Raw genomic sequence first — 12781 nt, 5'->3', positions numbered from 1 at the left:
CGGAGCTCCTCGTTCTCCTGCTGCAACCTTTCCATGGCGGTTTTAGGCGCCATTCTAGTTGCACTTTCAGAATAGCACGTGGATTAAAAAAAAAATTCTGTGGTGCGACATCTACAATAGCGAGGTTCGAAATAGCATGTAAGTCCCGCCCTATTTTGTTTCTATTCTAAGGGGGGATATTTTGTGATGTACATAGAGTAAGTAAAATAATTTTACTTACTCTATGGTTATGTACACAAATGTTCTATGGATATGCTCACTAGTGATGGGCGGGTCGGACTGACCCGACTTAAGATCCGGATTTTAACGTATCTTTCATATGTCTAGAAATAAAGTAGCGTGCTACTGTAGTACAACTTAGTTAACATATTATTTCAAAACGTACAAAAACTTAAGTGAATTAAATGAAAAATATAGCTTCTTTACATTTATTTTTGAAAGCTTACATGCGGCTCATGAATATTGGCAAACCCGGATGTCGAATCAGTCAAGACCGAGTGGATCCAGTCGAGATTCGAACCCGAAACCCGAACTAATGTTGTGTTCTGGGTTCTGTCGGGTCAAAAGAGCCGTATTTCGGATCCGGATCTCGGTTCAACGGGTCCAGAACCATGTAGAACCTTAAGTTACGACGGATCTTCTGTATTCCATTCCGGATAACGTAAGGAAAATGTGTCTCATTTTATGTTGTGCAGTTTGAAATAAAGACATATAAAATACTATAGTGTGACGTATATTTACCAGTATTAGTAATCATTATGTATAACTATTCAACATTTCAATATATCTCTCTTACAAACGATAATCGCTCTTGTACCTAAAATTACCATTTTTTTCCTTTCACATATTAAGACGTAAATTATGAAGAAATACATATTTACAATAAATGCTGTGCACTTGCACGGTGAAAATTATGAAAATAAAATTAAAACAAGGATTAAACTTGAATTTACTTTCTGTCATTTTATGTAATGCAAGTACCTTTTTAACGATGTATTTAAATTTTCTATGACATTTTTGTATTCACGTATATTATCACTTACAGTACAACGTATTATTTAGATAGAAGCGATTAATTACGTTCAAGCCTGACCTGTGATTTCTTCTTTTGTTGATCCGAGACCGGACTTGGGATCCAAATCTTTAGAAGATCTGGATCTTTGAAATGACACGACTTGCCTACCACTAATGTCCACAGAAAATCCCCCTACTACTTTCTTATCAAACTTTAAATCAATTAAATGAATAATTTATAATATAAATATTAACGTTGCGCTATTTTAACATTTTTCAATATCAACTATCATCTTTAAAACAAGTAAAAATGCACTGGTGTAGCCGCGACGCTCGCTCACGCGGCATATCGACTGCATAGCACGTTTCATGTAAGAGGCTATAAGTTTTTTTCATTCTTTTTTGGCTAGAATCGCAACCATCCTACAACCCATCTCGTAAGGGTGCAACGGAAGACGTTCATATTGGAGTAGTTCCATATTATATGCAAAACTCATGGTAAAAAATGACCCGGAAATTTGTGTCGCTGTCCCCTACTATAAGTTCTCGGTCGAAGCAGCGATATTTTAGTGCCGTTAGTCGGACAGTTATAGCGCTACCAGATACCTACCACCCATAAGATAGCCAACTCTCTTATTTTACTTACTCTATGCTTGTGGGTGCGTGTTCCTACTACTGTGTATACTGGGTTGCATCCCTAATGCCGTACATTCCGCTCTAACTTTTAATTTGTCGGCGACCAATTACTTTTAGTGGCATTAAGAGATGTTTAAAATTAAGTTTGATACATTTCTATACAGGGAAGACTTATTATTTATAAATAAATATATAAAATTGAACAAAACCATCGTCCTAATCTCGTTAAAGTATTGGCAAGTCAAAAAATCTGCGAGATCTCTAGGGCCTAAATTTTGAACCTGCTTAATAAGTAAAACCATAGGCAAAGGACGTGCAAGTAATTTGTCTGTGATAATTAAGAAAAGTTCTGTCAGTGTGGAAGTTAAGTGTTCTAGTAGTGCAACTAATTCTTATTACATTATGGCATCTACCTCTGATAAAACCACTACCAAAGGTCTTCGGTAACTTTGGCGTCCCAGGCATAATACAAATTGTTTGTTTATGGCTGTTTAAGAAATGGTTGATAAAAGAAAAGAATGGGAGCATAAATTTCTGATGGGAAACTCTTGACGAAGTACATTATCATACTGATTTTTAATATTTATGACTTACTATCGTATCAAAGATAAAAAAACAACAAAGGTCTTTTTGAATATGCCAGTACATTTTTATTCTAAGTAATTGTTTTAGCTTTCTTGCTAGGTTTAATGTTAAAACAGCCAAAGTTAAAAAGATGTGAAATCCTATCCAGAAATTTGCCCAAGAAGAGCTTTTGTTTAAGAATTTTAAACCGCAGTTCTTCGAATCCTAGACCCGAACTTTAAGCGAAAGGGCAATCACCGAAACACAGTACATTTTGTGACGATATTACTTAAGGTTCTCTTCACTTCATGTGGCACTTTTTAGTGCATTAGTTTGCAGACATAAATCAAATAAATCTTTTGTGCCATCTGCTTCATTTCATTTATGATTCCAAACCACCTTATTATGTTTAGCATTTAAAAATTTCTCTCCTTCAACCACACATCTAATTTCTGCATGTGCGCTTAAATAAACAAATATTGTTCTCAACGTTAAGAACAGTTGAGCACTCATCGTAACATGCGAATATTTTTCATGCCCTCACTAACAATTTTCACATTTCCGGACTTATTTCTAGTGGAAAGCAAAGCGTCTTAGCCAAAAGGTTACCTACTTGCCTCCATATTTGTTTACAACCGACAGCGCCCCGATCGGTAATTTACATCGCGAATATGCATCATCGGCGTAGCCAGCTATAAGTGTTTGAATATGTTGATAATTAAAACTCCATAAGCATTTACAAATTTTTATTGCAGTAAAAAAATAGTTCCATTTGTTAAGTGTTTATTATAGAAACCAGAAACACTCGCTCAGGAATCAATATAATCATGTTATGAATCAAGGTTTAAGAAAATAAACAAATAATTCAATGTAACATAACAAATTAAATAATTAAAGTACAATTACCAATGCAGATACATATTTAGGTAGGTCTATGAATAACATAATTATATATGGGAACAAATATGGATCTGGATATATAATAATAAGTGGAATGAAACGTGGAAAATCGAGACTATATACTAGGATTTCCCAAACTTTTTCGACAAAGGATTTTGAAATCCAGAAATTTTAACGGAAATCTTAATTTTAACACTTAAAAAAAACATTTTTCATGGGGCCCACATCAGGGCGTATGAAAAATCAAGCAAATGTTTTCGCGCAACATAGTTTGGGAACCTCTGCTGTATACCTACATTCATTTTCCAGCAGTGGCAAATCCAGAATTTTAAACTGAGGGGGTCTGGGGTAAAAAAAGTTACATCATTGTATCGACGTATCATAACACCAAGTCCTTCTGGATGGAATTAACGTGTTTTTGAAATATTTAGTTTATACATTTCCAGAATTATACAATGTTATTATTAAATTGAATTCAGATATTTCAGTAGTTACGATGAAATAGAAATTATTGTACTTAAGTTCAGTTTCCGTGTGTAAGAATTAACTCTCTGACTAATATTATTGACAAAAATTAGCTCTCATAAATGGAAAATCTAGGGTAATATAAAAAAATTTTACTACTAACTTGAGAATTAACTATTATTTATTTCAGTTCTCTAGTGAGATGACATATCTCTTCCTAGGTCAATAATAATAACAATAATAATAAAGTCCATAGGTAAATAATAAAAGCTGTTTAAGTTTTTCCATATTTTTAGTTTGCCCACACGTCTAAGATCAAGTGAAATTTCATTCTTTTCAACTTCTAAATCATTGTAACTTTAAGATTCACTAATTTTTCTCTTTTGTCAAAAGTACTTCATACAAGTTTTATGGGTTTTCTGGAGACCAACAAATTATATGGCAGCAGTTTGATAAAAGTCAATCTATCAAATATTGTTATTCTTCAGAAAATTAATGACAAATTCAAAATTTAATTAAATTAAGTTAGGTAATGTTGAGTCCGTACTATACGGGCGGCAACGCCAAAAACAGAGCCACTAGCAGTGTCAGATGACCGTCAATCAACTGTTCTCATCGAACATTTTTAATTCATTACATTATCATTATAGTTGAACGATAATTAGAGAATAAAAGGTTGAATCAAGTGCGCGAGTTCAATTCAAGGGGAACTAGCAAATACATAACAGGTAATTATCCGTGTTAGTAGTAAAAAAATTGTATATAATGAACTATTACACAGCATTCATCACACAAGTTCAACAAAACATGTTTTACCCAAAAATAAAAATTAAAGCTACCCTTTTCGATCAAAAATGAAATATATATAATTTTATAAATAAATAAATATATAAATAGAGCAAATAAATACTCTTGTAAATAAATTAAATAAATTAATTTTAAACAAATAATAAATATAAATAAATTGTAAATCAATAACAATAATAATAAATAAATTGTTATGATTTTCTTAGAATCAATAGAAGAAATCAGAATTACAAATAAAGTCAATTAAAGGAAAAAATCTAAAATAAATAGACTTATAAAGAAATAATAAATAAAAGTAAAAAATAAATAATAAGTAAAAGAAAAAACTTGTAAATAAATTATGCATTATTGCAAACAAATTAACAAATAATAGATGCAAATTAAAGTAAAAAATGCAAAATAAATAATAAATAAAAGTAAGAAATAAATAATAAATAAAAGCAAAAAAATAAATAAAAAACAGGATAGGCAACTAAAGTCACAAAATAACGGATTGTTTGTTGCTCGATTGTGTCTTTTACAAAAAGAGGTAATTAACTAAAAACGTTCCTTCTAAAAAGGATATTTACAATGTAATTTGGGCCAGCATAAAAACTAAATATGGCTAGACAGTCGGCGTAAACATGGGCAAGCGAAATATACTTTCAAAAACATTTATTAATTAGTAACTTAATTTAATTTACTTTTAGTTCAATTTTTATTATTTTAATTACGGATGTCCCAGGAAAGTATAGCGACAATAAACTGAAAATTTACTCTTCCCCATCCATCGATATCAGTTTTCAGTACAGAACATTCCCCATCCCCCAGTAGGATGTTCTGCGGTCTTCAGAACTTGATACGACATTAACATTATATAAACCAGAGACTTGTGGATACCCTTTTCGTAATTTAGCAGCGGCCGTCATAAAGAAATGTGCAACCGTGCTTCATTCATTTGTAGAAACAATGTAATTCAAATTTGCAATTAATAGTTTTATGATAGTTTAGTTTCACATTAAACAGATGGATTTGTTGACCTTGTATTTGAATAGAAAAATATGGGTTTGGTAATTAAATGTTTTAATTTCAGTTCTTCCGACTCATTGAAACTGAAAAATCGTTAATTATAGTCGTTATTTTACGTAGATTTATTGAAACAATTAGTTTTCCAGTAATAAACGGGCATGCATTGTTATGTACCATGCCTTGATGACATGATTATTCCGTTAATTCTGGGTTCTCACGTACGCATCTGATTACCTAAACAACATTCGAACCCGATCTAGCTATAAATAACCTAATAGCGTCTTAATGTTACATTATGACAATTTATTATAAATAATATTAATTTTCAACTGTAAGATAAATTTACTAAAATGTACACTCATGAACTAAGCGAAGCTGAACAGATAGCAATTAAACCGTTAAATAAATCGCCGATCGATAGAAGTTAATGTTGCTCCCAAACAGAGCGGGATTTATGAATGATTAGCTTTGTCTATTTATTAATGTCTTTGGTATAAATTACCTCTCAATAAATTGATATTGCAGGATGTTTGCATGCCGTTGTTAATATGTTTGCAAATTCGACATATTTGCTTTGTAAGATAATTTAAATTTATATAAATTGTATGTTGCTGTAAAAAGTAGTTGCTCAACTGCACTAATAACCTCTTTTCGTAGAAAACTTGCTGAAGGCCAATCGAGTTACTTCGTCGTCATCTCGATGACGAAAGTCTCGTCGACATAAAATTCTATTAACCTTAGACACATAGCTAAATAGAATGACATTTGTGCACACTTTGTACATTAGGTATGTATTCTCTTCATGATGTTCAGCACAAAATACATACCCAATATCCACTTCTGTGCGCAAATGATCAATAATTTTCTTCCTGATTCCATAAGACGTTATGAATTTAGGTATCAGGAAGAAAATAACATTGGCTATATGTCTATAGGCAGCAAAAAATTTAGTGGACGTGAAAAGTGATGAAGGTCCCTCCCTCATAATATACTCGCGATGTTTAATGAGTATATTATGAGGGTCATCTGCCAACGACTCCATTATTTTGCGACAGTTGCTGCATGCCACTTGAGGAGAAAATTTTTTTGCCACTACCCCAGCAAGATACGGCGTGGCGAAATCGAGGGGATTGTTGCAAACAAGGGCTTCAGGTGTTGAATAAGTTGCTATCGGAACTTGAAAATGTTCAGTAGAAAGTGGCACGCTGCGGGTCTCAACAAAAGATTTAAAATTGGCCAAAACACGTACTGAATCGTCTGGCTCACAATTGTCCCCAAGACAATGTGATGACACAAAACCATTTATAAGGAGAGATTTGGCGGAAGACATGAATTCGGAACAATTGGGACGGGTGTTTGTCGCATCATGGCTTCTTATACAACTGAATAAATATTCAAGAGGACTTTTGTGGAATGATCTAGGGTTAAAATACCTAAAGTTTTTGCCCCTTAGATGATTCCAGATGTATAAGAAGCCACGCAACGTAAAAACAAGGTTTTTAATGGAAGGAGTGACAGTGGAATTGGAAAATGACATTGATTTTAATAAGGGAAGGGCAACGGAAACCCAAAACGAGACATGACGAGATTTTCGTGTCACCACACCCCTCAATGGCTTCCGAGGATAAACTGGAATCTGGCTCCCGTTCAAGCTGTCAAACAGCTCATCCAGGAACAAAAAGAGGTGTGCCGTATCGGTTGCCTTAGGATCTAAATAGTGATCCGAAGACTGGTTCAATCCAGTACTTGCTACAGCTCTGAACTGCATCGCGCATGCCACAGTTCTGCTGAACACTTCCGTGCAATGTTTGACGCTCATTTTCTTCAATTTACTTGCTAACACATGTTCATCGGTTAGCTTGTAAATTAAAGAATAATGACCCCTGTTGCGTTCTATCTGATACAACTTTACTAAATGGTCCCACGACCCAACTTTGCTTACCCCGTCTTCAACGAAATGGAGATCGTCCTTTAAGAGTCCATTCCTAATTCCCCTGAAAAGGTGAGGAATATCAAATAAATGCACGATCTCCATTTCGTCCACGAGATACCCTTGGTACCCATTGTCAACACCTTTTCTTACACACTGGCGCTGTGTGTCTTGGATAAGTGACCTAATTGCAGCTGCATTAGTTGCTCCTTGGTCGGAAACAGTTGCCACTATTAACAAACCTGTTTCACGAACCTTGCGAACTACAGATTTAATTAAATCAATTAAATCTGCCGTTTGCGTGGTGCCTTCGCAAAAAGTGAAACAAATCGGTTGCTTCCACTGTTTGCGAATGCCCTTTAAAAGAAAAACTAATGCATGATCTGCAAATTTCGGTCTTCGATCCGCTCCACCCAGATCTACAAATCCATCTACACAGTCCAGTATATAATTATATTGAAGACCAGGTTGCAACGCAATTTCGTCAAACATAAGCACACAATGTCTGTCTAACAAGGTTAGTTTACTAACTCGTACCTTTAAATGCTGAAACAAACGGTTATTAATTCCAGTATGAAAAGGTATATGTTGCAGAACCTTTACAAGCGTTTTACGAGAAGGTAAACCAAAGGCGTCAGACAAGTATCGGTAACTTTTCCCGCATTGCTTGTATATTGACAAAGCAAAAATTTTCTCCTCAAGAGAAAACTTTCTGCCGCGGGGTATCAACTTTTTATTTCTATTTTTGGCCAAAATACATTTTCTTTCGATTCCGTTCACATTTTTCAAATTTTGCATAAGGGCGGATAGTAAATGATTAAACTTTACATCGGACAACTGTTTATGCTTTCTTACCTGCTGCCGATGTAAAATATTCTTGGACTTTTTTACGCCCTCAAACAAAATTTGTGCGCGATGCGACGAATGCATTTGCTGTGTAGCAACTTGTAGTCCTTTCAAATTAAGCCTCCTTACACCTAAAGAGAAAAATATGTTACTACGTTGGAGAATTAATTATTAGTATATGTACTCACGCGGAACTGCGGCACTTGTAGAATTCGTACAGGTGAAAGCAGTTGACGCGCTGTCCAGAATACCATCTATGTACATATAATAAAAATTATTTAAATTACTTTAATTTTACTACAAACGTACCTTCAATTTTTTGCGGGGTACGCAATTCGTAAGTGGGTGGTGTATACGTAGCATTTAAAGGGCTAGAAAGGATGTCTTTGGAGCCTAAAAATTGTATAGGTTATTAAATTTACATCTCACTTCCTTACAATAAGTACTTACCCGGAACTGTGGCAACATATTCATGTGACGGTCCAGGAATATCACACTCCAACGGACTCGTATGGGTTAAAATAGTGTTTGACTCTGCCATACGAATACCATCTGTAAGTATGAAACAGACCATAGGTTCATAAAGTAAACAAATGTATATAATTTTAAACACTAAAATACCTTGATTATTCAGGGGGGTTGCAGCTCTTCCCTCAGCAGATGGTATACCCTCCCGATATAAGCTATTCTCTATGGATGCTGCACCTTGGAAACCTTCGAAATACATGTGGTATGTAGGGTTAATAATTTAGGTAGAGTAATCTTTAAAACAAGACATAAGCTAGTCTTATTTAAACATACCGGGAAGGTCTTTTGTTGGTAGAGAATTTCGTAATAGCGTTCCGTTTTTCTTGAAACACGCTTTATGAAAATGTCTACTACAAATAAAAATTCTTCGCACTTCCAATTTTGTCACTAATTGTTCACAGCCAACCCGCTTAATCCAAATACTCCTCAACTTATCATTTGTAGGAAATATACACCTGAAAAAATCGTGTTTTTATTTTGTTATAATTTGAATACAAAAAATGTAAAAGACCATGCACCATGTTGGTGTCATCCAGCAATCAACAGGCAACCTCCTAGGTTGCTCATGTACTGCATGTCTATCGGAGTTTCGGGTTCTTTTTAATTTTCCCTTAAAGTACACTTAACATTAAGCAGTTTCAGTGCGAAAGATCGAACAGCATAATTTCGTGTAAGTATTGTAAGGCTGATTTTCACCGGAAACGCAGGTTAACGAAACTAAGTTTATGTTAAACGCCGAAATTAAACTCGTTTAACGACGCACCGTTTTCACCAGCGCTACGGTGCGTTTTTTATACTGCGTTTAGTGAAACGCAGTTTAAAAAACGGGAAACACTGGGATCGCTGCAAAAGTGAGAAATATTACGAGTCTCATAGTCTATCAAGAATCCATTAGGGTCCATGACGTCAATTACCGACCAATATTGATTGAACTTTGGCCACCCCGTTTTAAAATCTAATTTAAAAATTAGAGAATAATGTTAATTACAACGGTTGTAGATATTAACGTCCAGTTTATTTTAAGATAGTAGCAATTGATGCAGAGTGTTTCAAATTCAAGTGACAGACAAAACTTATCTTTTTTAAAATGGAATACCTTTCTTTTTATTGCATATTAGAGCTATTCGTAAAATTCTAGGCCTATTCGACAAAAATGTTCTATATTGATTTTCTACTGTTTTAGAATGTACTTAAGGGAATTTCCCTTCTCGCAAAGTGCAAGTACAAATAATGATGTAATTGTAAAATAAGTAATAAAGCAGGCAACAATGCACTTTGTTTAATTTCTGTATCACCTCTGGGATCGGACTAATGACGTGCAATATTGCCAGGCTTGCTAGGTATACAGGGTGATTCAAAGTTGGCATAATTCCTTTAAGGGGTGACAGAGGCTCACTTGGGGAGTACGAGAAAAATATTGAAAAACTTTATTCCGAAAATTTCTATTAGATATTAACAGTTGAAAATCGAATTTCAACTTTGTTATTAAGCATTATTTAGAAATTGTTCCATGTTTGATTGGCCGCATATTGGAATACTTGAGTATTCAAAAAGAAAAATTTCGATCTTTCCTTCAAATTACGAAAATTTTTGATATCTCAAAAAAGTTCTCTTCTACAATTTTTTGATGAAAAGGCACAGCGGCAATGATGTTTTTTGTCATTAACAGATAGTTACAGGTGGATAGCCCTTGTCAATAATAACAATAATTTGTTATTATAAAATCATATTAAAAAATCATAAATGAATTTGCGGATATGCGATAAGTTCAGGGGAAATGCTACAGTAACATAGCAGAAGCTGAAAGCACTTACGCCAACAAAGGGCGAGGAGAGTGGTTCCAGGAAGATAGTGGACAATTGATGTTCGGGTTCCAGACACAGAGGAACAAGTATTGGACATAATTGCAGCAGAGCCTTCCAAGGACACTCAGAACTGACACTTACACGATACACACAGGACAAGGAGATACAAATGGAGCAGGAGTAAATTACCTGAATACGAGAAGCTGCTTGATAAGAGTGGATAATAAGGAGATTACACAGGCACTAGCTTGCGTGGAGTTAACCATTCAAATGTTTGGTGTTGTATGTTTTTTTGTAAACGCCAATTCGAGGTTATGAGAACAGGTTGACATTTCGAAAGTACGTTCTGCAGTCAACAAATCGTGTTGAATTTACCGTTTATCATTGTCTGTATAGTTTTTTGCAAATTTCTCAGTTTTTAATAACAATTAATTTATTTCACTATTTTGTCTGTACTCCTATAACACCTCCAGAGGAATGACGCCAATTTTAAATCACCCTGTATCTACCGTTATCAGGGTGGGTGTTACCGCCCCTACGGTTAAAACGGTACGTTAAATATGTACTTTATATATAATTTATGGGTTTTTTAGGAATTTAGACGTAAGGAAATAGTGGCTCCAATAAATTCTACAAGACCCCCAACAAGCAAAGTCACATTTCGACAGTTTCGGTCAATTCTCTGGTGACATGTGTGTTACACACGCTGATGAGATTTATATTGATCATTACATATATTTTTTTCTCCAAATGGACCTTCACCAATTCAAAGAAAACAGTTCATATCGTATCCAAGTTTTGCAAAACCCTTGAAATATGACAAGGCATGCCTCCGAAATTCGTTTGCCGCAAATCCGTTTTTTAGTCTCGGGTGATCGTAGGTGATCTATTAAAAAATCCTGACAATGGAATGCATAATATTACGGATTTATGTTACTCCATAATAGACCATTAAACATCCATTCAATGGATTGCATAATTTTACACTGATGAGATTTACATAAATATAAATTGATCAAAAGCTCTTGCAATATCATAATAGTAACATGTACGAAAGGTTTGATAGCCGTTCGGACTCAGAATACGTTATTTGAATAAATTGAAGAAATAAAACATGTTTTCATCAAATTATATTTTAAAACATTTCAGTCATAATTAATATTTTAGGTAGGTAAAACTTATGTGCAAAAAACGGACTATTTTTAATTTCATATTATCGCATTTCTGTAAAGTTGTAACGTAAGCCAAAAAAATTTAAAATAATCGCGACCGTTTTACTTTGTAGACTTTTCAAAAATATTTTTCACCTGACACCCCTTCTGGTAGGTATGCTGCCATCTATTTTTTCATTTGACAGGTTTCGACAAAGTAGTAAAACTGTTATTGTATTTTAATTCTGGTAATCCTTTACGATACAGTCTGTTGTGGCACGCACATATCAGTCAGCTGAACTGCCACCAAAGTAGAAAATCACAATGAAACCAAAAAAAAGTAATTCATTCAAGGTTCAAAACTTATTACGTCCATACAGGAAATAGTAGACGACACTGATAAGTTCATACATGATTTGCTAATGCTTAATTTAGCTGGGGCACAGCAGATTGCAGCCACCGGTTTGAAATATCAAATTATGTATGCATGCAAAGAAAATAAAATAATCGGTTATTTTCTCAATAAAGTATTTTCAGCTTTGGTTTCTCTATGTATGTTTATGAACTATTGGCTCGGAATTTTTTTAAATCTGAAATTTGAATATTCGTTTAGTGGTTTAATCGAATAGTAAAATTATTCGAATACTCGAATATCTAACGAATATTCGAATAATCTTCGTTTCGATCTTTAATTCGAATATTCGAGTATACTTGAATACACCAACATTATCAAACTCACAAGGTGCAAATATCTTTATATGCACTTTGTATACTTTTATAAAATAAATGATTCATATTCTACAGCATTTAAACAAATACCCATATACCTACAAGCAAATGTAAATAATCATTTTCCCTCCTGCAAATGAATATAAAATTACGTCTGTGTGTTCTGGTAATTCGCGTCATCAACTTTTGCGCGGTGATAAAAAGGCACTTTTTATGCGTTGCGGCTAATTGCCAAAAATGATGAGATAACGATTTTTCTTCTTGGAAAACGGTGAACGGAAAATGAATACTCGAATATCTACCGAATATTCTAATATTCGACTATTCGAATACTCGACTTATTCGAATTTGATTCCGAGCCCTATTATGAACGCGTGTGAGTTCTTAATCGGTTAATT

At 34.1% G+C, this 12781-nt stretch overlaps 1 protein-coding gene across 2 annotated transcripts; it reads right to left on the bottom strand.

Annotated features, from left to right (window-relative positions):
* Positions 1–4908: 4908 nt before the first annotated feature.
* Positions 4909–9666, bottom strand: LOC109544113. 2 transcript variants are annotated; one of them, XM_048665525.1, is made up of 6 exons: positions 8972–9167; positions 8792–8884; positions 8621–8722; positions 8480–8563; positions 8359–8424; positions 4909–8301 (listed from the first exon to the last, which is right to left on the bottom strand). In XM_048665525.1, exons 3-6 carry the CDS (start codon positions 8709–8711, stop codon positions 6032–6034), a joined length of 2511 nt encoding a protein of 836 aa, XP_048521482.1. In that variant the 5' UTR covers positions 8712–8722; positions 8792–8884; positions 8972–9167; the 3' UTR covers positions 4909–6031. The 2 variants fall into 2 exon arrangements, with proteins under 2 accessions (XP_048521482.1, XP_048521477.1); XM_048665520.1 differs by having other exon boundaries at positions 8792–9666.
* Positions 9667–12781: the final 3115 nt, after the last annotated feature.

The sequence above is a fragment of the Dendroctonus ponderosae genome, unplaced genomic scaffold (genome assembly GCF_020466585.1).
Source record: "Dendroctonus ponderosae isolate FM_Combo_2020 unplaced genomic scaffold, Dpon_F_20191213v2 Dpon_F_20191213_1, whole genome shotgun sequence".
NCBI classification, from domain to species: Eukaryota; Metazoa; Arthropoda; class Insecta; order Coleoptera; family Curculionidae; genus Dendroctonus; species Dendroctonus ponderosae.
This window is presented reverse-complemented; position numbering and strand designations above follow the sequence as displayed.

Excerpts from the sequence above, each read along its gene's own strand:
- LOC109544113 (XM_048665520.1), bottom strand. The coding sequence starts at position 8,897 with ATGTATTTCGAAGGTTTCCAAGGTGCAGCATCCATAGAGAATAGCTTA. Across the intron at positions 8,425-8,479 it reads TACCCCGCAAAAAATTGAAG|ATGGTATTCTGGACAGCGCG; the intron begins GTACGTTTGTAG and ends ATATGTACATAG. Across the intron at positions 8,302-8,358 it reads TACAAGTGCCGCAGTTCCGC|GTGTAAGGAGGCTTAATTTG; the intron begins GTGAGTACATAT and ends TTTTCTCTTTAG.